Here is a 27,518-nt window from a genome sequence, read left to right on the forward strand (position 1 = left end):
GAATATCTTTCAAAGATAAATTGTATATTCTTTGCGGATTCTTGAAAAGATCAATATATTATCTAGATATACAATACAAATAGTATCTAGTAATTCTGTAAATACTATATAGATATAGCTCTAAAATATTGCTGGAATATTGATAAGACCAAATAGTATAATTATATATTTATAATATCTATAATAGATACAAAATATAATTTTCTATTCTTTATCTTTGTTAATTCTGATATAATAATATATATTTTGAATATTTATCTTACTAAAGAATTTAGTATTCAATAAATAGTCAAAGATCTCTGAGATAAAAAATAAAGAGTATCTGTTTTTAATAGAAATCTTATTCAATCTTCGGTAATTAATATATAATCAAAGATCTCTATCTTTTTTGGAAACAAACAAAATAAAAACTCTAATAGAATTTATAGAGAATCTGATTCGATTATTCTTCAGATTCTTATCAAGATATTTTTATAGAGTTTTCAACTCTGTCTATAAAACAGAATATATAAATCTGTAAAAAAATATAATACTCTTTTGAAATTTAATTTTGTGGTCTATCTTCTTTCTAGACAATATAATTTATAAATTCTGTATTTGAAATATATTTTTATACTCTGCAAATTCTGGAGAAATTCGATCTCAATTTGTTACTGAATTATATTTGTTTTCACCAAAAAATACTGAATTATTCTCAGAAAGCTGAAGAATTATATATATATAGATTTTTTTTCTGTAGCTTTTATCAAACTAATATACTATGAATATTTCTATTTTGGATAATTTATTCTCGAATCATCAATAATTCTATTATAGAACTAATATAATACAGTAATCTATTAAAATTATATTAGATAGAAATACTAAAGATCTGTCAAATTTCAGATTTCTATTGACTGTAATACAGAATTGTTTTATAATCTTTTCAATATCTTTTGAATCTTTGAAGATAATAAAAATAGTTCAAATACTATAGATAAATATTTATTTATTTTCAACAGTTTTGAGAATAGATACTATAAATTCTGTTTTCTAAAACTGATATTTTCTTGCAAATTCAATATTAACCAAATCAATCTCTATATATATATCTAGATCTATATATATTTCAATATTGTTTCCAATATAGATCAGAATATAAATTTGTAATTTGAGAATATAAATCTAAATCTATAGAATCTATCTCAATTCTTTGTTTTTTCTCTATCAATTTATAATTAAATTATTCTTTATTTATTGGATTTTTGAGATTTGCTGAGCTTTAGAATATTTTGGATATATATAATTCTTCTGTCTATAATTATAGTATTCAATATTGGAGAATCTCTTTCTAGAATCTGAAAACAGATAATTACTGCAAAAAGAATTCAAATCTATTTTATAGTTAATTCTTTGTTGTTTCAAAGAATAGAATAAATTGTTGTCTTTTTGATTTGATTGATTTGAGAAATATTTTGATTGATTATAGTTCCAAAAATAATTAGAATAATTGTTATTATTTTTTCTATTATATTTGTGTTTTAGATACTATCTTTCTTTGTTTATAAAATACTAGTATTTTCAGTAATATTGATCTATTATTCTTTTATAATAGAAGCTGAATATATATTGTTTTCAATTCTGATAATAAAATATTGATCCAATTTAGACCAAAATTGTACAATATATTTTTTCTTAGATATAGATATTAGATAATATTTGTAATTTTCAAATCAATTATAAAAATTCTATAGATTTTTCTCAAATTTCTATCAAAATTTGTTATATTCAATACAAATATCTCTCTCAAAATTCTGTATATTATAGATAAAATTTTGGATTTATTCTAAAAAATATTTCTATATATTTGTGATCAAATTATATTGTCTTTGAATACAATATAATATCTATTTATTTCAGTAGTAGATATCTAAATATTGTACTATTTTATTGATCTTGATATTATTTATTTGATAGATACTAGAATCATCTTCAAAAATAATATTTAGACTGTTGATCCAGAATTTGTATTTTTGTTATATAAATTTGATAATAAGATTCATAATCTTGATATTTTTGATTCTATTGAATTTCAGATACAAATCAACACCGAAACAGAATAAAAAAGCCAATTTTATTTAAACTCTTTTTCAAGAAATCTAATATACTTTTTGCTTTCAATTGTCTTCTGAAGTATCTTCTTCTAATATCTCTATTCTCTAAAAGTTTGTTTGAGAGAATCAAATACTTTATCTTTATCTTTATTGATCTCACTAGAATTTTCCGCTATTGATTCAAGACTGATTTGTCTTATTTATCCTCGAATCAAAATATCCAGACTAGTTGTTCCATTCTGAACAGCTTCTTCTATATCAGTCTCAGATACCGATTCAATCTCAGACTCAGAGATAGAATCGGATCGGATACAAATTGAGCGCAATCTCTATCGAGTTATCGGCGCAGTTTTTATGGAGACTTCAGAATCAGCAGTAGAATTGCGACAGATTGAGGATACCATTATCTTTCTCAGATAGTTAAAGAAGAAGAATCAGAATTGTAACAGTACTAAAATACAAACTAGTACTTGTTGACTAGATAAGAAAATAATAGAAGAAAAAGAATAGAAGATCAATTCAATCACTTAATAGAATATACAAAGAGATTGATTCTTGAAGAATCTTCAAACAATCAGGATAATACAAGCAAAGTCATTCAATCTTTTTCTTATATACCTTCTTCGAGAAAGAAACAGTATCGAATCGGATATGAAGCATGAAGATCAGTAGCTTCACCGAAAGAGGTAAGCTCTATAGCTTCACTGTATCATCCCTCAGATCCTTTGTCAGGGATCCTGTGACATATTTATTATTTATTTTATTCTATCTCTGTTTTTTTTATTATAATCTGATACAATTCTAAACAGATTTGGAGAAATATTTTTTCTTTGTTAAAGATTTCAATTTATTGATATAGCTATTCTAATATAGAATCTCTAGAATAAGAATCTGAATCAATAATTTCTATTTATTTTTTTAATATTAATAAATTTTCTCAAAATTTGTATTTTATATCTATCAATTATATTTGAATTAATATTGATTCTATTATTTCTGTTTTTTCAATTTAAAATAAAAATATCAATTTATTCTAGTTTATTCAAACAATATTATCTGATCTTTTTTTTACTTCAGATTCTGAAAAGAATTCTTTAATTCTGATAAAAGATTTCTATATCAATTTATTCTATATTGCTAATTTTATTATATTATATAGATTTTTTAGATTTTGTTTTTATCTCAAATAAATCTCTATACTGAAATATCTTTAATTTCAGTTTCTCTAGATTGATAGTCAACAAATATTGCCAAGATTTGCAATATTTATTTGATTTTATAGATCAAGTCTTTCAAAAAAGAATAAATTAAATATTGTTTTTCTTTGTTCCAATTGCTGTATAAATTGTAATTATTCAAAATATAATAAATATATAAAGAATTATTTGATATACTAATTGTTGTCTATAATTATTTATAGAGATATATATAATTATAATTATTTATTAAAATAGATTCAAATTATTCTTGAATCTCTATTATTTTTAATTTATTATCAAAATTGTATTAAACAATTTTATAAAATAATAATTATATTTTTAGAGAATTTTAGAATTCTCTATTTGAACTATTACTCTAAGATAAAGAAAATAGATTTTACTATATATATTTTATTTATTGAAAATTGTTTATAGATATTATCACAAAATAGTCAAAATCTAATTAAAAATAATTTTTAGAATATTCAAAAAAAATAATACTATTATTATTAGTATTTTTATTGTATTAAAAAAGACAAAAAATATATTAATTGAATAGAAATCAAATATAATTTTGTTGAAATTGTCAAGATTTTATTATACTATTATTATATAGATATTCAAAATTATCTATTGAATTAATATATTATTTTCTAGATATATTTTTTTATATTTTTTTAGAATCAAATTATTTAGATAATTATTTTTCTTTTGTTTTTTTATTTTTGATAGATATAAATAATATTGTAAATATTATCTATATAAATCTCTGATTTTTATATATTGTATTTGAAAAATTATTTTTTCTATTTGATATAGAAATAGAATTCTTTCTATATTTGTTTTTTATTTTGAATTTCTTTAATTTTCTATTCTTTATTTTTATCTAGATCTAATAATAATAGTAGTTTATCTATTTTTTGTTTTATATTCTATTTATTTAGAAAAGAAACAAAAAATATATTATACAATTTTTTATATTTATCTAATAGCTACAATCAATATATTTATAGTCTGATTTATTTTCAGATTTGAAATAGATCAATTTATTGAAATAGAAACTTTTTTATTTAATTTTTGAAATATAAATTTTTGATAAATAATTTGATCAATTTATTTTTCTGGAATTTCTTTGAAATATATTTTTTGTTATAATATTTCTGATATTATTTTTGAATCTCTTATATTACTTTCTGAATTTTTTTGTATATAATTTGTAGTTATAACAATTATAGTTTTATTAAGAATTTTTTTATTTTTTTACTATTTTTGCAGAATTAAAAATTTGAATTGATATCTATAAAAATTTGGAATAGAATTTCTTGAATTATTTGATTTGTAGTATTATTATATACAAATTGAACTATTTTAAAAAAATTGAATTCAATTTGTATATTATTTGTTTATAAAAATAGATAGAAAATAATTGAATATTGAAATTTAATTTTTGAATAATAGTATAATTCTGATTAGAATTTATTGATAAAAACAGATTCTCAATCTAATATAATTCTTTTTAGATTTCTATATTCTAATTCAATTTGATTATAAAATAATTCTATAAATTCAGCAATATTGTTTATGATAAATATAGAAATAAATTGAGAATATTTTATAAATCTATTAATAATAATAAAAATAATATTAATTATTTTCTTTTGATAATCTATTTTAGATAGTTCTATAATAAAATTTATTATCAATTCTATAAAAAATTTTTGAGAAACAGAGAATAATTGCAATTATTTATAAAATCAATACTATAGAGTTTTGATTTTTTAATAGATTGTATACAATATAATATAATTTTATATTTTATTCTGAAATCTTTTCCAATAATATTTCTATTGAAATAGTTCAATTATACAAATTTTTCTGAAATAATCTGCTAAAAAATTATTATAACAAATCTGAATTAATTGAGATCGCAAATTGCCAGCAATAGAAATATATAATTTATTAGTATAATAGAGTAATTCTTTTGAATTTATATGTCAATATTTTTTTAATATTTGTTTTTTAATAATATAATTTTTTATTTGCAAATTGTAATATTTTTGAACTATAATCAAACAACAAAATTTTCTAATTTTTCTAAAATTTTTTTATATAAAATATTTTTGACTATTATTATAATCAATACAATTCTAGAAAATACAAATTAAATATAATTCAATTCTTTATACATAATTATATTATTTCTCTGATCTGGATTTTCTATAATAATTATTCTATAAAAATCTATAAATATATTATTAATCTCTATATTCTAAAATATATCTGATTCACAAAAGATTTAAATATTTTCTGTATTAATATTATTTTCAGTCTAATTTTTATTAGAATTAGTTCAAAAATAATCTATATAATCAATAATATTATTTCTATTATCTATATTTTGTATCTAATTTATATAAAAAATATATTCTATATATACAATATTTTTATAAATTGAATTATTGAACAAACTATTAATAAAACAAATATTTATATTCTATAATTCTCTATAGATTAATATTTCAGTTTTTACTGAATATAAAATATTTTTTTTTATATTTTTTCTTAAATAATTTATTAATTGTAAATAATTCTTGAATAATTATTATTGTTTTGAATCTGAATTAATTACAAAAAGATTTCAATATTTTCTTAATAGAAAAGAATTTCTTGATTCTAGAAATTTGAGATAATTTATCAGCAGAATTTATCTTATTTAATTGATATAAAATAACAAAATTAAATAGAATTAAATATAGATACTATCTGATCTATTTTTTATTGATTTTGAATTATTGTATAAACAATTTCAAATTATTATAATCAAAAAGAATCTCAATATAATATTTATTTTTTTCAAAATATTATTGTCAGTATTTAAAGAACTATATAATAATATATAATTTTTGATCTGAGATAGTATAATTATATTCTGTAGATATAAATTTTTTTAATCAGAATATAATTAAATATTTTTTTTTATATAATTGAAATAATATTTCTACTATATTAAATCTAAAGATATTTATCTCTATATAAATAGATTTTGCAGAATCAAAAAATTGCAGCAGTAGTATTTTTGTAAATATCTCAAATAGAATATAAAATATTTTTTTTTTATTCAATTATACAAATTCTGATTTTTTTCTATTTTTATTCTCTTTCAAAAATTCAATAAAAAATAAAATAATAAACAAATAATCTTAAATAAATTATCAATAAAAATTATAGAAATCCAGAAATATCTATATATTATAGTAGATTTGAAATAGTTTCTATCTCAAAATAATCTCAATTTATTGTGAATTTATAACTATCTTTTGTCAATCTATAATAAATTCAAAAAATTAAATTTTCTGTAGTTTTTTGAATATTTTTTCGAAAATAAATTATATATTCTTTGCAGATTCTTGAAAAGATCAATATATTATCTAGATATACAGTATAAATAATATTTCATAATTCTACAAATATTGTATAGATATAGTTCTAAAATATTGCTAAAATATTAATAAAATCAAATAATATAATTATATATTTATAATATCTATAATAAATATACAATATAATTTTCTATTTTTTATTTTTGTTGATTCTGATATAGTAATATATATTCTAAATATCTATTTTATTAAAGAATATAATATCTAATAGATAATCAAAAATCTCTGAAATAAAAAATAAAAGATATCTGTTTTTAACAGAAATCTTGTTCAATTCTCAGTAATTGATATATAATCAAAAATCTTTATTTTTTTCAAGAATAAACAAAATAAAAATTTTAGCAGAATTTATAGAAAATCTGATTTAACTATTTTTTAGATTCTTATCAAAATATTTTTATAGAATTTTCAATTCTATTTATAAAAAAGAATATATAGATTTATAAAAAGATATAATATTTTTTGAAACTCAATTTTATAATCTGTTTTCTTTCTAGATAATATAATCTATAAATTCTATATTTAGAATATATTTTTATATTCTATAAATTCTAAAAAAATTTGATCTCAATTTATTATTGAATTATATTTATTTTTATCAGAGAATATTAGATTATTTTTTGAGAATTGAAGAATTATATATATATAGATTTTTTTTTCTATAGATTTTATTAAATTGATATACTATAAATATCTCTATTTTAAATAATTTATTTTTGAAGTATTAATAATTTTGCTATAGAATTAATATAATATAATAATTTATTAAAATTATATTAGATAAAAATATTAAAGATTTATCAAATTTTAGACCTCTATCAATTACAATATAGAATTATTTTATAATTTTTTTGATATTTTTTAAATCTTTAAAAATAATAGAAATAGTTCAAATATTATAAATAGATATTTATTTGTTTTCAACAATTTTGAAAATAGATACTATAAATTCTATTTTCTGAAACTAATATTTTTTTGCAAATTCAATACTAATCAAATCAATCTTTATATATATATTTAGATTTATATATATTTCAATATTATTTCCAATATAGATTGGAATATAAATTTATACAATTATTTCTATTTGAAAATATAAATCTAAATCTGCAGAATCTATTCTGATTTTTTATTTTTTTTTGTTGATTTATAATTAAATTATTTTTTATTTGTTGAATTTTTGAGATTTGCTGAATTTTAGAATATTCTGAATATATATAATTTTTCTGTCTATAATTATAGTATTCAATATTGAAAAATCTTTTTCTAGAATCTGAAAACAGATAACTATTTTGAAAAGAATTTGAATCTATTTTATAATTGATTTTTTATTATTTCAAAAAATAGAATAAATTATTATTTTTTTGATTTGATTGATCTAAAAAATATTTTAATTGATTATAGTTTCAAAAATAATTAGAATAATAATTATTATTTTTTTTATTATATTTGTATTTTAGATACTATTTCTTTTTATTTATAAAATATTAATATTTTTCAGTAGTATTAATCTATTATTTTTTTGTAATAGAAACTAAATATATATTGTTTTCAATTCTGATAATAAAATATTGATTCAATTTAAATCAAAATTATATAATATATTTTTTCTCAAATATAAATATCAAATAGTATTTATAGTTTTTGAATTAATTATAAAAATTTTATAGACTTTTTTTGAATTTTTGTCAAAATTTATTATATTTAATATAAATATTTTTCTTAAAATTCTATATATTATAAATAAAATTTTGAATTTATTCTAAAAAATATTTTTATATATTTATAATCAAATTATATTATTTTTGAATATAATATAATATCTATTTATTTTGACAATAGATATCTAGATATTATACTATTTTATTGATTTTAATATTATCTATTTGATAAATATTAAAATTATTTTCAAAAATAATATTTAAACTATTGATCCAGAATTTATATTTCTATTATATAAATTTAGTAATAAAATTTATAATTTTAATATTCTTGATTCTATTAAATTTCAGATACAAATTGATATCAAAATAGAATAAAAAAATCAATTTTTGTTTGAACTCTTTTTCAAAAAATCTAATATACTTTTTGTTTTCAATTATTTTCTAAAATACTTTTTTTTGATATCTCTATTTTCTAAAAATTTACTCAAAAAAATTGAATACTTTATTTTTATTTTTATCAATCTTATTAAAATATTCTACTATTGATTCAAGATTGATTTATTTTACTTATTCTTGAATTGAGATATCCAGACTAATTGTTTTATTATAAATAGTTTCTCTAGTATCAATCTTAGATACTGATTCAATCTTAGACTCAGAGATTGAATCAGATTGAATATAAATCAAATACAATCTCTGCTAGATTATCAATACAGTTTTAATAGAGATCTCAGAATCAGCAATAGAATTGCAACAGATTGAGAATATTATTATTTTTCTCAAATAGTCAAAAAAGAAAAATCAGAATTGTAACAGTACTAAAATACAATCTAGCACTTATTGACTAAATAAGAGAATAATAGAAGAAAAAAAACAGAAGATCAATTCAATCATTTAGTAGAATATACAAAGAGACTGGTTCTTAAAGAATCTTCAAGCAATCAGGATAATATAAGCAAAGTCATTCAATCTTTTTCTTATATATCTTCTTCGAGAAAGAAGCAGTGTCGAATCGGATTCGAAGTATAAATATCCGTAGCTTCACCGACAGAGATAAACTCTATAGCTTCACTTAGGCTGCGGCATAACCGCGGTTATGGGTATCAGATTATTTCCATGGCCGCAATTTTTGCGGGTATCTATGGGTACCCATGGGTACCCGCACTGTAGCTGCACTAGTATAAATTTCGCTTAATTATCAATTTTTGGCTATCTATATAGTAATTATACAGCCTATATAAGTTGATTTTTTGTTGTTTGAAAATATATATTCCAGTTTTACTAATACAATTCAGTATTTATGCTATAATTATTGGATAATTATAAGAAATTATATTGTAATTATAAATTTCAGTCTCTATTTATTTAAATTATCATTTTTTTATAAATTTTATCTGTTATAAAGATATATAATTTTGAGATTTGTAGTTGTAAGCTAAGCTGATCTTGAAAATATATATTTTTTATAATGGACTTTGTAAAGAATTTCTGATAACAATCTATAATATATATTCTTAATACTTAATATTAATATTTTGCAAATTTAAAAAATAGTATAAAATACTGAAAAATCAATATATTCTAAATACTGATAAATAAATAAATATTTATATATAATTATTTAAAGTGATTCAAATTTAAAGACACTAATTTCTTGATAATATTTATAAGGATATAGGCGATATAGCTATAATGCAGCTATAGAATGGGTATCCGCGGGTATCTATGGATAGCTATTCTATAGCTATATTTGACTATCTATCTGACCAATTAGATACTAATTATCACTTTGTAATATATTGATTTTGTGTTGTTTCCAGCCACAAAGATTACAATTTGGAAAAAAAAATTGTAAGTCTCTGCTTTTCTTTTATTACTCTGTTTATAATATTCTATGCTAGAATAGTTTATAATATCTCAATTATATATATTTCTTTACTCTGATTTTCTTATTGATTCTGATCTTTTACTATCAGATAGTTTTTCTAAAATATCAGAATTCCCAAACAGCCAAACAACTATCTATTCAAATTCGATTTTCTTTTTTCTGTTGTCTCAACCAGCTTATATTCCAAAAGATCTTATATATATTGGATCTATATCACAATATATCTGGATTTTATATAAGATTTATTCCGATATAAAAGATTCTCGGAAACAATTTGTTGAATAGTAGCTTACAACTGAATATAGTAAACAATAGAAGAGAAACAATATTTATTGGAATAGCAAAAAGATTTCAGATATCTGGCAAAGCTTTGAGCAAATAGTATATAAGTGAACAGAGTAATCTAAAATTATATATAAATATTGTAAAACAATATTTATATATCTAGATACTAAATATTTAGATATTTTTATATTTCTTTATTATTTCAAAGAAGTAGAATATCAGTAACAGAAAGTTACTAGAAAAGAGATTGATCAAATAATACAAGATTCAGTAAATATAGTTAGTCAATCAATTTCTTACTAAATCTTACTAATATCACTATTATCTAGTTACAATAGTCTCAAATATATTTCAATATCTATTTTCTTCATCAAAAAATACTGAATTTGATTACTACTACTTGTCTTCTATTTTGAATTATTGACTATCCGGTCTTACTACTTGTCTTCTATTTTGAATTATTGACTATCCGGTCTTCTATAAATTCTTCCAAACTGTATAATTTAGTGAATTAAATCTAGAAATATTCTTTGTATATATTATCCGATATCTTCTCGATATTGATATACAGAAAAAGCAGTCAAATATATTCAATAGATTTCCAAAAAGAAATCGGTTATCAATTATACTAAATTACTGGATATCTTCTTTTTTATAGATATTTATAGTGATAATTGGATATTTTCTTGATCAAGATTGGAATTACTGCAAAATTCTTCTTGGATTTGAGCTATTAGAGAGTTTGTATTATAATATTTATTTGGTGAAACTGTGATCCAAATTCTTCAGTAATATAATATTATAGATAGAATACTCTCAATAACTACTGATAATATATCAAACAACAATATAATAATAATAGCTATCCAGAAAGTTGATCAGTTGCTAATACTTGATAAGAATCAACTATTCTGTATTTTATATATTACTTATATTATACAATTGAGTTTTAGAAAACTATTTGGAAAATTGAAAGCGAATCCAATCAATAATAAAATAGAGACTATATAGAAAGATACTCTATAGTATCTATAATAGTCAAATATCTAATACTATCCAGATATTGTTGAGACTCTTCAAAAGATAGATAAAATATCTTCTATTCTGGTTTTCAGCCGAAATATCTCTGATTCTATTTTTTGGCCGAAATACTTTTGATTCTGATCTTCAGCTGAAATACTATTTATTTTAGTTTTCAGCTGAAATACTAATTTTTATTCTTTTATATCAATACTAGATCCGAGATTTTGCTGTCTTTATTAATGCTAGTCCACAGTATCAAAAAATCTTTCTCAATATTCAAACAATAGAGTTACAATTTGTTTCTATCCAGAATATCTATATATAATGAAACTTTATTTTTTTAATACTGAATCGGGCAAAAAAGCTTCAATCTTATATTGATCAATACTATATTGTCTATTACTATATATAATTCAAGTTTAGTCAAAAGAAATAGCGATAGATTAAGTATTTTTTTTTTTCTCACTAAACTATTTTTTGATTTTATAAATATATTATCAAAAACCAGAGATATAACTATTCATTATATATTCAATATCTATAATAAACTATTTAATTATCTTGATCTTGTAAAGAAGAAACTACAATACAAATCTGTCTCTTGGAAAAAGAAAATACTATCAGCACTTGAAGCCGCAGATATAAAACTTAGTAAATACTATAGAGAGATAGACAGTGAATTTTATAGTTCAGTATATACTATTGCAACTATTCTCTGTCCATCAAAGAAACTTCGATATTTTGATAATCCAGACTGAAGAGATAATAATAAAGATAGAAATAGAATTGATTGAATATATTATTATTGGAAGATTCTGCAGTCCAAATTTGATTGCTATCAACAACAATTTCACAGAGAGAAGCAACCGACTGATATTGGAAGACTTTTTTATTCAATAATAGATGAATTTGATGAGCTATATAATTTATAGACAGCTCTGTAGACTAAGATTGATTGTCCAGATAATAAGTTTATTCTATATTTTAGAAAAGATAAATATAATTATTTAATATACTATTTATATATTAATTATAATAACAGATTTTGTAAAAGATAATTCTCGGATATTCTGGAAAGATTATAAATAAGAATATTCTATTCTTGCAACACTTATATATAATATTCTGTCTATACCGACAAATAACACTGATATTGAACAGCTGTTCAATTATATTCGCAATATATACTATTATTGTCAAGAACAATTAAAAGAGAATACAATCAAAGATCTAATAATTTATCTTTGTTTAACCAAGTTTGAATATAAGAATACTGAGCTTGATTTGATTAAAGAGCAACTCTCTGTTGAAGAGACTGTATTATCTAATCAGAAAGCCAAGTCTATTTCTATACTTGCTGAGCTTGATCCAATTAGTAAAAATGAGAAACAAGAACAGAAAGCAGATAACTCTGATAATTCAGATTATAAATTATCTAAACAATTTTTTTCTGCAAATTAGTCTATAGTACAATACAAGCAAGTAATCAGTATCACTGAATCTCAGAACAATATTGAGAAATATATACAGGGCCGATCAGAAAGGATTTGGAAGAGGCCAAAATTGCTAGATGGATTTGAGATAGACAGAATATAATATAAATAGTTTAGATCTGGGTTATCAGCTAGATTAAGAGTTTTCCAGATCAAATTTGCAGATCAAAAGAGTTCTATAAAAAAAAGTGATGCTGTATTCTAGAATATCAATTATATTAATATCTATTAAAAATAAACAATATCTTTAATCTTGTATTTTTGCTGCTTCTTATATACATTTCTATACTACAAAAATACCAAAAAAACTGTATAATTTATGCAGATTCTTTTATATCATAAGACTTGGCGTATTTATATTATTTATACCAGAATGGGTGCCCGCGGGTACCCATCGGCCATAGAGTTCATGCCTATAGCCGCCCGCAAGCCTTGCGGTCACAGGATTTAATGCCCATAGCCGCCCGCAAGTGCGGGCGGCCATGGGCGGCCATGGGTACCCGCGGTTATGCCGCAGCCTAGCTTCACTATATCATTCTTCAGATCCTTTGTCAGGGATCCTGTGACAGAATTACCGATTTTTGCCGGTTTTTATATCTACTGTTTTTTTGATAAAAAAAATAAAATTTATTATTACAAAATCAATTTATATTGTATTATTTAATATTAGAATAAAAAAGCGGTCTGGAATAAAAAATATTTGTATATTCTGATACAAATTTTTTGCGAATTCTATAAAGATATCTAAAAACAGATTTCGAAAAAAAATAGTTGTTACAGAATTTCCGATAAAAAATCTGAAATATCAATATATCGATACTGTATAAACTATTTCTTTTGACAGATCTAATAATTTTTGTAGTACGATTCTGATTCTATACTTTTTTTTTTTTCGGAAAAAACATATAAAAAGAAATCTGAATAATTTCGTTCAAATAATTCTGATTGTTTGAAATTCTTTCAAGAATCAGTTTTTGTATTTTACTACTGATTTAATTGATCTTCTACTTTTCTTCCATTATTTTCTTATCTAGTCAACAAATACTACTTTGTACCTTAGTTCCGTTACACTAAAACAGTATCCGCAGAAATACAAAATACAGTTTTAGCAATATATTTTATACAGAATACAAAAAAAGAACAGAGAATTCGATTACAAAAAAAAGAGATCGAGAAAAGTACTGACAATATTCTCAGAACCAGAATTTCTGCTAGAATCTATACCACCATTATCTGTTTCATTACCGTTTCCGATTCTATTTCTAGTATATTATCTGTTTTCTTTTTTTTTACAACTTGCAGTATTTCTAGTATTACTAACAAGATCAGCAGTAGTTGAAACAGCAGCAGTATTCGGAACAACAGCAGTAGCTGGAACAATAGCAGTAGCTGGAACAGCAACAGCTGAAATCGGAGCAGCAGCAGTGGTAGAAACCGGAACAGCAATTGATATAATCAAAATATCAGAGAAAAAATGATAAAGAGTCTATCAAAAAAATAGAATTGAAGAAAATAAGAATTGTGGATAAGATTTTTGTAGAGAAAAGATATCAAAAAAATCCGTTTCTTTGTTTGCATCCCCGTGCAGTTTTACCCAAATCGGAAAAGAAATCCAGAAATATTTGGTCAATATAGTACTATCGAGTTTGAATTGTTTGACTAAATTCCTATCCTGTTGAATGGTCAAATCGACCATCTCTAGAAAGAAAAGAATATATTGTCACGGAAGTCGAAGTATACAATATCCCAAACACTCGATATCGATCCGAAACCTAAATTCTTTCGAGTCATCTGTATATAGAGACCTATCCGAATCCTAATATATATAAGATCATATGCATATTCAGAATTCTTGAGCTCTTCAAGAATCAGTCTATGTATCAATACATTCTATCTGGTTTCTACCATCTGATACCCTTGTCTAGTCACGGGTCTCTAGCTTGACAACTTAGTAACTATTACAGATTTTGGTGATTGCCATAGTTAATCATATAATTTTGAAACGACCAAAAATACTGGTATAAACCAATTAAAAAATGACCCACATTTGGACAGTCTGGACTAGCCCATAAATAACCAGCCCAAATCGCAACAGTTTATGGATATATATTCTCTCAGAAATTCATCCATAAGCGGCCTAACAAACAGGTCTAGTATTTTGTTTGAACAGCAGAACTGGAAGAATGTTTCAGTCTAGCAGTAACAATTAGATAGCGAGTTAGATACTGAATAATTGATTGATTGATTGAAAGAAAGAAAGAAAGAAAGAAAATATAATAATAATTGATTGATTAAATAATATATATAGATATAATTCTTTCAATCATTATGGATATTTGGATCATAGAAAAAAGGTTTTCTGTTCAATACATTCTTATATTCAAATTCAAATTTATTATTCAAAATTTTAGTTAATAATTTATTTCAATTTTTTTTTCTCTTTTTTCAATTTTATTTTCCCTTCGATAATATATCTTGCAATTATTTTTTTTCTAATTATTTATAATCGAATCGATATATTTTGGAGGATACGATTTTATCTCTTTTTGAGAAGAATATTCTAACAATAGTTCCAGCATTTGTTGTTTGTTTGCTGTTTGGGATACAAATTTATAATTTATAAGATTGCCACAGGACAAATTCTGTGACAAGATACTCGTGCGTTACCTTTACCTTATATATATGTAGTTTGGGAATATCAAAGCTCTCGCTTCGATATTGTGGTCTCCTTTGTCCGAGTGGTAATCTTATAAGCCCAAACAATAGGGTCTACCCGTTACAAAGATCGTTCCAGCAAGGTAAAAAGTTCGTGGCTTTATGCTACGAAGTTTACTGCAGTTTTACTATATTCCGTCATTAAAGTTCTTATACTGGTCGGCGTGGTCCTTGGAAACGCATTTGAGACATCGATGAGTATCACAGCTACTGTAATGATTATTAGTCACATTTCTGTTGTGAGTCTATACGAACTATCTCGAGTACAGTGAATAGCTAAGAACATAAGCTATATGCTTTGAATAAAAGTACGAAACTAGAGCTTAAACTATCGAGAACGGACTATTCTTCTGTTTTACTTTCAAAACGTTGGCTGGCCACTAGCAATTATATACTTTGCTTTTGCTATTGCATTCATGGTTGCGCTCAATCCCCCCTATAAGAACATCCCAAGGCCATGTGTATGCATTTCATTTTTCACTCAATTCTCCCACAGAGATTTGGCTTAAGTTATGGGGCCAGCAGCAACTTCCAGTATCCAAATGCCCGGTTGGGTTGTTGGATAGGCGTATATACTGATTCAACCATTCTGAAATTAGTATTACTTTCTGCCCTTGAGTGGTATGGTTATCTCAAAGATCTCGTGCTGATTGTTTGATAGGATCATTGAACCAAGAACAGCAGCAAAAGTTCATCGACCCTTGTTAGATACAGTATTTACGTATGTCGGTACATTGGCCCTATTTTGACATTTCTGCTCACATTTTCAATTATCAGAGCAAGAACAGTTTTTCTTTAGCTTCCACTGATGTTGAGACGACCCCCAATAGGATTGGTCTATTCTTACGCTCAAAGAAGATTGGGAAGGATTGATACAATCGTTAAGCACCACTTCATCTACAATACCATTACCTATGTCATGCATAGGCTGCACAAAGTCATGTCATTTGGTAAATTGCCGTCATGGAGAAAGGTCGGCTTGTTGGATTGGCTCTGCTCGCGGTCTCCAGGAAAAGCAAGGTTTGTTCCATCAACTTCAGGTAAATGGGAGCTCTGTTACTGCCTTGGTCTGGTCTCTTTATATCCGCAACGAAAAGGAGATGTTTGATATATCGTTCTATTACCAATAGTTGCCTCTCATCCCCGCAAATTCAGTAGAATCTTCGTGAAAGTGGGAACCAGAGCTTCCAATGTCTAACCATATGCTCCGTGACAGAAATGTTGGACAACAGAAGTACTTTAAAGGTGAGTTTCTAAAGCTCGACGGGAATATGCATTGGCGTCTTCCACGCTAGCTACCTAAACAAGTAGTAGTGGTAGTGGTAGTAACTAGTGGAAATGGGGTCAATGTAGATTACCTTGATTTACTTTTAGTATAAATACTCTCATCTACATACACCCTCAATTGTCAAATAAAAATCGAAGGCTCTATACTGGTAGATAAAAGGGGGATCCCTTGAATCTCTAATCTCTTGAAGTTGGCAGGAAATATTTTGCTCTCTATAAAAGCTTTTACTTCCCATATTTACGTTCAGAAATCTTTTATTTAGAATTCCTATGGGTTATATACATTTTTTGTTCTGATAGTATCGTATGAAGAGCAATACTTTATTGTAAGTGTTAGAGTGTCTATCTTGTGTTTTACCTAACAAGCTGAGATGTCCTAGTCTGTACTCAAGATGAATCGTGGATATAATGATGGATTTTGTGATTAGAGCGATATACTGAAACTGAAAATTAATCTGCCTCTATTTGCTACTAAGTGATGATTTTTTCGCTTGACTAATCTGCGAAATCAGAGATGTGTTTGCAAGGGCACTTTTCGCAGCCCTGTCGCCAGCCGCATTCTTGCTCGGTCCCTGTCCTGAGCCAAGGTGCTTCTTTTCCCATCCCCAGCCAGTGAGATAGACGCCGATGAAGAATGTTTGACTACCAGTACCTTTTGGCATCACTGCGGATTTCTCCTCGACATATTCCAACTTGATACCCTTTGCCATGACCAGCTTGGCTAATTCCTCCTTTGAATGTAAATCTGATTTCTGGAGACCCAGATCGACAAGTTTGGGCAACCAAAGAGCAATCAGCCATTGTTCTGCATTCCTATATCCATTCATGGGATCGGAAAGAATGACCGCCGCCACATAGGCCTCGAAAATATCACCTTTTGTTTTGATCCATCGCTTTGCCTGGTCAGCATAGCCAGGAGGTACAATTGCCTTGTGAGCTAAGCCATACACATCAGCATAAGCTGCAAGAGTCTCGTTCTTGACTAGGGATTCTCGTATTTGGGATATCCTGCCGGAGGGAAGACTTGGGAACCTGTCCCAAACCAGCTTGGTTGCTATTAATTCGATATAAGCATCTCCGAGGATCTCCAGGCGGTCATAAGTCACGGCAGGATTGCTATCCTGACCAGGGTGGGTGAAGACGGCTTTTTCGAGACGATCATCTAGAATGGGTGGTAATGATGGTGGCCCAGAGCTTTTTTCTGTCTTGCCCGACCCAGAAGATAAATTGGCAGTATATTGCACACTATGAGTCTGTACGGCCTTTTCTCTCCGGTTTAATGCCGCATCGAGCATAGAAATTGCAGTTGCGAGGTCTGGCTCGGCTTCTAGGATAGTCACGTTGTTTTTGACTTCCTTAACATGTTGTCTTAACTGTGAAAGACAAATTTTTGAGTCCTGATCCTTGGAGAAATCCTTCTTGCTGGTGTTTGTTTCTGTTGGTACAGGCCCAGTCGAATGCTTTGTCTGCGATATATGCTTAGTTATTGAGTTCAGCGAGATAAGGCGAAAGAGCATGATAGCAGGTCAATTTTTCACCGTTGACAGAAAAGGGATTCAGACCTTATGACGCTTTTCTCTATCTCCATGACGCTTACCACTGGTGGAATCCAGTGTTCTTTTGGAACTCATTTCATTGCAGGGTTGCTCGACAGAAGAAAGAGAGCCTCGGGCTGAGTCTGTACATGGCGGGCCCACCTCGAAAAAAGGGAGTCACATGACTTATGCGGAAGCACGCGCGTTTGAACAAACCGACGACTCTCTCCTCTCATTGCCGCGCAGCCCATGAAGCCGTGCGAAGATGTCACAACCTCGAATTCTTGAGTTGGTTAAGGTAATATTTTTCTTCATTCAATGCAGCCAGCTGCTTACTGACTCTTTTGCTTGTCCCAGGCCCAATGCCGTATCTTCTCCCTCAATTTCAATCCGCAAAGACTGCGACTCGGAAATAAGATCCTTAGACAGCGCCTACGTGGTCCAGCCCTCGCAGCATGGTATCCCAAGAAAGACGTCTCATTTAGAGACTTGCAGAACACATACAAACCCCTTGGCTTGACGACATTTGATGAGGCCGAAGATGACAGAGAGGAAGCTATTCAAATGTTTGTCATATTCATTTCTGGCGAGGAAGTACTTTCGATTGACTCAGCTTTACAGTGCCAAATTACGAGGAAAGGGTCGACCTAAGAAGAAGAGAACTGCCGCAGGTGAGTTGATCCTTCAATCATAACTTAGATGAGCTACCTCTTAACGATTACCCAGAATCGAAATCCGCCAAGAAGAAGAGATAAACTATTCCCTACCATCAACGAAATCCATCTTCCAACGATGCGAATCCCTCATAGACTCCTCCCTACCCAACATCTTTGCTGTTCCCTGTGTCCCCGAACAAGGATGAGCGGCGATTGAGAGATGAGGCGGCGCTCATGTTCATTTTACTACGTTCGTGCTTTATAGGCACATTCCTCTTTGAAGCATACCATATCCATCTTATTACATGTACAATAGACCAGAACCGAAGAACCTTATGGTTCCTGTGAATTATCAATCCATTGAACCTTCCATAAATTCATTAATTAAGCCCTTCAATGTAAACTGTTGCACTTTGTGAAAAAGAGTGCTAGGCGGTGAGTGTAGGAGCATGGCATTTGCGGCGGAAACTGATCCACGCGCGACTCCATTCGATCTCAACCCAGCTTTTTTCCCGCAGCTTTCAACTCCCCACGGAATACCGCAGGGCGGATAATTGCTGATTATGAAGGCAAGCAAGAATCAGCTCAGGCGAGCGCGGAAGAAGGCGCAGAAGGTGGAGGTGAGAATGCCCCTGTACCAGTGCCTGATTAGATGCTAACACATCCTTCTTCCTAGGCTGCCAACGCGCCTGTTGAGAATGCCCAAGAGACCAAGACAACATCTCCGCCGCGCGAATCAATTTCAGAAGATGCGCCATCTGCAGGACCAGACGTAGCTGTGCCCGAGCCCGATGATCCATTATGGGAGATGTACAAGGGTGTCGTCAATAGATTTGACGAGGCTAGAGATGATGCCCCCACGAAGGAGGCTGAAAAGCCAGAGATCTACTTCGATGACGATGACGAAATCCCCGATGAAGAACAAGCAAATGAGCACAAGATCTCAAAAAAGAAGCGCAAAGAGCTGAATAAGTTATCTGTGGCTGAACTGAAGGCCATGGTTCATAAACCAGAGATTGTGGAATGGACAGACACTTCGGCGGCAGATCCTCGACTCTTAATTCATCTTAAAGCGCATCGAAATGTGGTTCCAGTTCCATCCCACTGGTCTCTGAAGCGAGAGTACCTTTCCTCGAAACGCGGTGTTGAAAAAGCCCCTTTCGCTCTTCCAAAGTTCATTCAAGAAACTGGAATCGCCGAAATGCGCGATGCCGCACTAGACAAACAAGAACAGTCCTCTCTCAAGCAAAAACAACGCGAGAGAGTGCAGCCGAAAATGGGAAAATTGGATATTGATTATCAAAAGCTCTATGAGGCGTTCTTCCGCTTCCAGACCAAGCCGGAACTGACTCGCTACGGTGAGATCTACTACGAAGGCAAGGAATACGAAACCAATCTGAAGCATCTTCATCCTGGTGAATTGAGTGATGAACTGAAGGAGGCTCTCAATATGCCTCCAGGTGCACCGCCCCCATGGCTCATCAACCAACAGCGATATGGGCCCCCGCCTTCTTATCCTGCCTTGAAGATTCCAGGTCTCAATGCGCCCCCCCCACCCGGTGCGATGTGGGGTTACCACCCAGGAGGATACGGAAAGCCGCCTGTGGATGAGCATAACCGACCACTTTATGGAGGTGATATCTTTGGTGTTCTACAACCTCAGCAGAACGTGCAGCAAGGAGAACCGGTTGAGAAGGATCTTTGGGGAGAATTGCAAGAAGAGGAGGAATCCGAGGAAGAAAGTGAAGAGGAAGGAGACGAGGATGAAGAGGAGGACGAAGACGAAGAATCACAAGAGACTGGAACACATTCCCCTAGTGGTCTCGAGACACCTAGTGGCATGGCCTCAGCCGTACCGACGGAGATTGGTACGACGGAAAATATCTCTGGAGAATTCGATGTTCGGAAACATCACCGTGGAACGGAGACCGAGGAGTCTGTCCACCCCAGAAGTGCTTACCAGGTCATTCCTGAGCGACAAACGAATGTCTCAGGATTCTTCGGCGGTGATAGAGCGTACGACCTCAGCTCGTCGTCCGGCAAACCACCCGTTCTGGGCGTAGATGACCAAACACGCAAGCGAAAGAAGCCCGGAGATGTTGAGGTATCTGTTGACCTGGATACTCTCCAATCCGGGGATGGATTAAATAAAGAGAATCTTCAAAACCTGTATGAGACACAGAGGCAACAACAGAACCCGCCCCAATGGGGATTCCAAGAGGATCTCAGTGATATGATTGCACAAGAGAGCCGCAAGCGGTTACGCAAGGAAGAAGAGCGGAAAGGCAAGCGTTGATTGGAAGAGTTCTATTTTTTCTATTTACTCTATCTCTTTGGATTGTCACGGGCGCTAGATATTCATACATGTACTTTTATTCTATGACCCAGCTTCAAACTACGACCTTGTGGAGTGCGAATTCTATACTTTTATACACTTATATCGTGAAGCCATACAACTCCAAATCGTTAAAAACACCACAGGTGTCACATGTAGAAGAGACTCACCGCCAACTGGCAGAATCCTTTTCACCCGCAACGACTGAAAGTCTCCTTGTGAACTTGCAAAGTCTAGTCTATTGGGAATGGATCGAGATCGCAGAAGGTTTGTTGAACTGGAATCTTGATATCAGCCACATACTAATAGTCAACAATAGATTTGACGACCGGAGAGGAGGTGAAAGCTATCGGCCCTCTGACCGGCCTGCACGGTCACCATCTCGAGGCTATGACGGCCGAAGACGTTCTCCTCCACGGAATCGATCTCGTCCTCGAGCTGATACCTGGGTACCGAATCGAGGGTTTACACGACCCCGAAGTCGCTCACCTATAGAGTATCGCCGACGATCACGAACACCTCCCTTCCAGCCACGAGGCTATGGCCAAGCCCCATTCGTTCGACGACGGTCTCCGCATCGAAGATTCTCTCCTAGAAGAGATGATAGGAACAGATCGCCTCCACCTGGTCCTTCCTGGAGATCGCGGTCTCCATATAGTGAGGGGAAATCTGGTGATGCATCACGAGGCCGGAGTAGTCCGCGTCGCCCCCGCGATATCTCTCCAGGAAGTCAAGATTTTCGAACAGCACGGCGCATGACCCCAACCATCCCTAGTGGTGACAGGAACAGCCGCGTATTATCCCCGAGACCTCCTCAACCGGCTTCAATTCGTTCACAAAGTCCATCTCAGCCTTATCGTCGGGACCCGCCTGCCGATATAGGCAGAGACCGGCCATCATCTCGTTCCAGGCAAACATCCCCTTCACACGCCCTCGCAAGTGAATCTAACACGACGTCAAGACGATCATCTCCTTTCCACCATGGAGACCGTGGAGGTGTACCTCCTCGTCGAAGCCGTAGCCGCTCACCAGCTCACCAGTCTCCTTTTCATCGACCTTCACTTGCCCCAGGAAGATCTCCCCGCCGTGATCACCCACAAGAAACAGGCATATCTGATCACATGAAGGGACCAGAAGATCCAGAACGCTTAGCCAAGAAACAATCATTCGATCAAATGCAGCAGCCCGGGGCCCCTCGTCTGAGTCGAAATATCCCAACCCAACCAAGAAACCTAGGTCTAACCCAGACTCCTCCACTCGGGCCATCCCAGGGCTTGAAGGGTCCTCCTCCTCACAATCGAGGGCCTCACAATGCTTCTGCTCTAGCGGCACCAACTCGTCCACGACATGGTGCCGGATCACGAGATGGCCCCTGGATGGGTGGTCCTTCAGGACCGCGTCGTGGGCCACACCCCATGCCTTCACATGGCGCTCCATCCGGCCCTAGGGCATCTTTCACACCTCCCATGCCGGGAGGCCCCGGATACCGATATCAAGGACCTCGTCATGGTAGTTCAGTATCTGGATCTCCGATGACGCCGAAATCTCCCAACTATCTTGCGGGGCTGAATTCGATCATTCCGGGAGGTCGGGCTTTACCAAGTGCAGTTGATGCTACGACCGAAAAACGACTTTCACAACTCGAAGCGGACAAAGAGAAGTTACTGGATCAAATGACGTCGATACAAAAATCTCGAAGAGCTGGTCTTCGCGATTGGGATCGGCTTGATCGTGAGAGTTCGATCTGCGCGCTGAAGAGTGAACTTGCCGAGGGTCATCTTCAGCGTATGGCTGACGAGAGTATTGGAGAGGGAGTCTTGTACTAATTTTTCTTTTCTACTTTTTTGATCAGGAGATTGGCGTTGATCTTAATATTATACCAATATCTTTCTTTAGTTATGATGGGGGAACCACTTAGGATATGGAGTTAAGGAATACCATATGTACTATATACTGAAATGCCATTGATTATCCACTTTTCTTTTACTACTATACTGTCTATCTAGTCTTATACATATAATACATATAACAATATATCATAATATGTGTCATATACTATGAAATGTGCATTCCAAGTGGAGCCGCGCGCGTACCTGATCGGCACAGTCTGTCCCCCTTCCGTTTGGTTTGGTTTTCGTGTCAACAACTACTTTCTCCTCTTCATCCTTCTTCTCCCATTCTCCCACCCCAGTACGATCTCGAGACATCATGAATATCTTCAGGTTATTAGGTGAGTCGCTCTTAATTTCTCTTCATGATATATTTACTGACTTAGCCAGCCGATTTCTCTCATCTGGCATCGATCTTCATTCTTCTGCAGAAGATGAAGTCGACCAGCGTACGCTTTACTACCATCTCCTTCGCCCGCTCACCACTAATTACTTGTCGCAGAGCTGTTCCGGGTTATCTTTTAAGTCGCAAGTGTTATACCTATTGGTTTTCGTCACTCGCTACCTGGGTAAGTTGATGAATTCCGGAAATCTAGACCACCATGGGTTTCTGGAGTCTGTCGCTAATAGGATACAACTCTCAATTGATTAGATCTCTTCTGGACCTTCACAGACTCGCTTTACCTGACTACATTCAAACTCCTCTTCATCGGATCCTCGGGCTATATCATCTACCTCATGCTGAACGACTACAAACCAACTCATGACCCAAACCTCGATACATTCAAGGTCCAATACCTTCTCGGAATCAGCGCCATCCTGGCCATTCTCTTCCCACACGACTACCGTTTCTCCGAGGTCCGTAGACTATTATCCTTCGTTTCCATCGCCCATCACCAAGTTCGCGCACTTACATACCTAGATCCTTTGGACGTTCTCGATTTGGCTGGAATCAGTAGCCATTCTCCCTCAACTCTTCATGTTACAACGAACCGGTGAAGCAGATACAATTACTACACACTACCTCGCCGCATTGGGACTGTACCGAGCTCTTTATATTCCCAACTGGATGTACCGGTATTTCACCGAAGCTTCTTTCCAGCGATCCTTCCAGCCCGTTCCCATCCTCGCTGGAATCATTCAGACTTTGCTCTACTCGGATTTCTTCTACATCTACTATAACAAGTACGTTCGGCTTGCTTTGACCCTGAATGATGATGGTAATCTCATCCCGTGGTATATATCCATGCTAACAATGTACTACAGAGTGCTGAAAGGGAAGAAATTCTCTCTTCCTGTGTAAACAGGCCTGAGCAGATTGTCACTCGGTCAAAGGTCTTGATAAAACAATCTGTTTTACAATCGATTTTATTCACTCTCCCTGCGGGGCCCGCTTCTTTACTATTAGCGGTGGATGAAAGGGGACAAGATGCCAGTCACGCCACTTTTATATGCCCACGCTGGTGTTTGATGAACAAGATTCTGAATTTATGAATTGATGCTTTCACCCTTTGCGTACTCGAATTATCGAATCCTCCAATCTCAACTTGAATGAGGAAGGTTCTTTGATTCCTCCTTTACTCCTTGTACTGGCAAATCGGTTCGTCTCAGTCCGAACCTCATCCTAGGTAGTTACCTTTTTGAAAAGCGAAATGTGATAATAAGATGTATTGTATTTCATTATGCTGTTATTCAGATTCTACATCGTATCTGCATCCTTGCAGCTAATGACATTCCCGTATTTCGAGCTAACTCCCTTCCAATCCCAATCGGGAGTTCCTTTTGACTTTGTTTTCTTTTTTCCCATTTTTTTTTTTTGCTTGATGGCTTTTCACCATCTTCTTCTCTTCCCTGGGTACATATGTGACCAAATTACACTTTTTGAATATTTCGCTGTAGCCGATTCGTTTAGCCCAGATATCAATATCAGATTGGGGTTATCCTCCGGTTGTAACCAGGCCATTCAATAATCCCTCTGTGTTGGAGTGCCGTGACTTGAAACATATCCTCCGGCATAAGTTAACTGCGACGGAGGAACCGAAAGATCAGTAGCAAAAGGGTCCAAAGTCCCTGCAATGGAATGCGATAATCCACCCATAGGACTATGATAGGAACGAACCCCGGTTCCTATCGCCGAACGTCCCTGTAGATTCTGATGACTATCCATCCACCCACTATGACCATGCATGTGCGTGAAATAGTCTGGCTGTGCTCGATCCATAGCAGCCTGACTTCCAAAATTGGATTCTCGTCGAGAAATAGGTGGCGAGGGAAGTTTTGGAGAACGAGAAATCATTTCCATACGGGGTGAACCTCGACGGGAATTCGGAGGCGTAAGACGAGCTCCTCCTCGACGAACTTGACAAGTTGGACAAATCTTCACGAATCGGGAGATCAGTTCTTTTGGGACCCTAATCATATATCAAAACAACAATGGTGTTAGCTGGGGATTCCCTACTAGAGGTTATGGTGTATATCTTGAACGTACCAGGAATAGATACGTCGGACCTGCGCGGAGGTTTTATCACGTCCACCGTGTTGGCATTGCTGATGAGCTTTGGTGAGGATTTTGAATAATTTCTCACGAATTGCAACGGGTTTGCCTTCGTGACAAATCATTTTACGGCACTGGAATTGGTTTGGTCAACAATTGTTTCATATCTTCAAAGAAAAAGAGGCACATACCTCTGTTGTACCCACGCCCACAGTCTGAAGTTTGAACATCTTCTTGACCCAGAATCTATCTCAATTAGCAGAGCACCCACAAATGATAAAAGATATATATATAAAAAAATTCACGACATACCGGAATTGTGCGGATTCAACTGCAGTATCCTTTGGATCGTTCAAAACCGTGCGAATGTTACGTGCTCGTTTGGCATGAATTAGGGCTTTGTCCTGTTTCTTCACGGAGAGATCATCGACATAGCTATCAGACATACAATTATCAGCAACAAAACCAAGAGAACCAAGTAGAAAACAACTGCTCAAATCCTACCTCTGCATCAATTGATCGAATTCCTTAACATCCGGGAATCCCTCTAGAACAGGTATCACCGGTTCTGATAGCATACTCCCTTCATTACGAGATTCCTGATTTTCAATCTCTGTTTCGAAAGCTTCTCGAAGCGGTAGATATCGAGGAGATTGCACATAACGAGGTTGGGTCATATATTGCGACGACGGATGATGAAGTCTTATATCATCTGGCGTGGACATGGAAGGAATGGTATGATCCGAGGCATACTGCAAATGCTGCATTCCTTGTCCGAGACCTGGCTGTTGTCCATATGGAGAAGCTCCAAACTGGGACCCATATGGGTTGAACGATGGTTGAGAGAAGTGGTATGAGCCAGATCCAGCAGGATTGAAATCATGACTCTCGGGATGGTTGTAAGTACCCGGGACTGTCATTTGTTGATTCATGAGATAGCTATCATTACCATCATTGCGTCTTGAAAAGCTGCTCATCGTCCAAGGTCCGAAGGATTGATGCTTTTGAGACTAACTTTGATATTCAGGCTCGGGAGAAGAAGTGTATTTCAATGGGAAGAAAGAAGAGAAGGAAAGCGAGTGAGAATATAGAGGTATTAAGCCGAGTAAGAAAAAAAAGAAAACAAGGTATACAATAGTTGTGAACTTTGATAAAAGGGTAAAAGTAGAGAATCGAGGATTTAGATCTGCGAAATTGAAACCTCGAGAGGTACCAAGAGGTGATTTAAACAAAAGCCATGGAAAGCATCAATGGGGTAGCAATTGTATTAAAAAAGGACCTGCAAAGGACCCCCCAGGCGAATCTTGCAGGACATACCGGTGCCCAAGGAAGTGCAGAAGTGCACGAGACCATGTTAAGACAGAAGAGGCAGAATCAACAGAGGGGATCCCTGGAAGTCCAACAGCCAATATTTCACAGGAAAAAGAAATGATAGAGCCAGGCTAATCGAGCAGAGCTCTGTCAGGTACAGCCAAAAAGGGTATCATTCAAGATTACAGGGAAGAGGATCGGCATGGATGAA

General features: G+C 31.7%; 8 protein-coding genes across 8 annotated transcripts; 6 read left to right on the forward strand and 2 right to left on the reverse strand.

The window, feature by feature from the left end:
• Positions 1-11,239: 11,239 nt before the first annotated feature.
• Positions 11,240-12,492, forward strand: N7469_008982 (uncharacterized protein; the record flags this gene model as incomplete). The annotated part of the gene is made up of 3 exons (XM_056647900.1): positions 11,240-11,332; positions 11,807-11,890; positions 12,286-12,492. Coding segments are annotated over 3 exons (384 nt in total), but the record flags the coding sequence as incomplete, so codon positions are not given.
• A 3-nt stretch (positions 12,493-12,495) lies between these two features.
• Positions 12,496-13,053, forward strand: N7469_008983 (uncharacterized protein; the record flags this gene model as incomplete). The annotated part of the gene is made up of 2 exons (XM_056647901.1): positions 12,496-12,562; positions 12,683-13,053. The coding sequence occupies 2 exons, from the start codon at positions 12,496-12,498 to the stop codon at positions 13,051-13,053; spliced, it is 438 nt and encodes a 145-aa protein (XP_056497666.1).
• A 4,495-nt stretch (positions 13,054-17,548) lies between these two features.
• On the reverse strand, positions 17,549-18,604 carry N7469_008984 (ribonuclease III; the record flags this gene model as incomplete). The annotated part of the gene is made up of 1 exon (XM_056647902.1): positions 17,549-18,604. One exon carries the CDS (start codon positions 18,602-18,604, stop codon positions 17,549-17,551), a length of 1,056 nt encoding a protein of 351 aa, XP_056497667.1.
• A 283-nt stretch (positions 18,605-18,887) lies between these two features.
• Positions 18,888-19,390, forward strand: N7469_008985 (mitochondrial 37S ribosomal protein mS33; the record flags this gene model as incomplete). The annotated part of the gene is made up of 4 exons (XM_056647903.1): positions 18,888-18,920; positions 18,980-19,188; positions 19,244-19,293; positions 19,349-19,390. The coding sequence occupies 4 exons, from the start codon at positions 18,888-18,890 to the stop codon at positions 19,375-19,377; spliced, it is 321 nt and encodes a 106-aa protein (XP_056497668.1). The 3' UTR covers positions 19,378-19,390.
• Positions 19,391-19,841: 451 nt separating this feature from the next.
• Positions 19,842-21,574, forward strand: N7469_008986 (U2 snRNP complex subunit CUS1; the record flags this gene model as incomplete). Its single annotated transcript, XM_056647904.1, has 2 exons — positions 19,842-19,898; positions 19,955-21,574. The coding sequence occupies 2 exons, from the start codon at positions 19,842-19,844 to the stop codon at positions 21,572-21,574; spliced, it is 1,677 nt and encodes a 558-aa protein (XP_056497669.1).
• Positions 21,575-21,860: 286 nt separating this feature from the next.
• N7469_008987 (uncharacterized protein) lies at positions 21,861-23,439 on the forward strand (the record flags this gene model as incomplete). Its single annotated transcript, XM_056647905.1, has 2 exons — positions 21,861-21,880; positions 21,933-23,439. 2 exons carry the CDS (start codon positions 21,861-21,863, stop codon positions 23,437-23,439), a joined length of 1,527 nt encoding a protein of 508 aa, XP_056497670.1.
• Positions 23,440-23,821: 382 nt separating this feature from the next.
• Positions 23,822-24,501, forward strand: N7469_008988 (ER lumen protein-retaining receptor; the record flags this gene model as incomplete). The annotated part of the gene is made up of 2 exons (XM_056647906.1): positions 23,822-24,071; positions 24,155-24,501. 2 exons carry the CDS (start codon positions 23,822-23,824, stop codon positions 24,499-24,501), a joined length of 597 nt encoding a protein of 198 aa, XP_056497671.1.
• A 964-nt stretch (positions 24,502-25,465) lies between these two features.
• Positions 25,466-26,973, reverse strand: N7469_008989 (integrase zinc binding domain-containing protein; the record flags this gene model as incomplete). The annotated part of the gene is made up of 5 exons (XM_056647907.1): positions 25,466-25,913; positions 25,991-26,130; positions 26,188-26,242; positions 26,309-26,431; positions 26,501-26,973. The coding sequence occupies 5 exons, from the start codon at positions 26,971-26,973 to the stop codon at positions 25,466-25,468; spliced, it is 1,239 nt and encodes a 412-aa protein (XP_056497672.1).
• Between the last annotated feature and the right edge of the window lie 545 nt (positions 26,974-27,518).

This window comes from Penicillium citrinum, assembly GCF_028827155.1.
Source record: "Penicillium citrinum strain IBT 23319 chromosome Unknown utg000008l:1.0-2707905.0:1.0-2709502.0, whole genome shotgun sequence".
In the NCBI taxonomy this organism is placed as follows: domain Eukaryota; kingdom Fungi; phylum Ascomycota; class Eurotiomycetes; order Eurotiales; family Aspergillaceae; genus Penicillium; species Penicillium citrinum.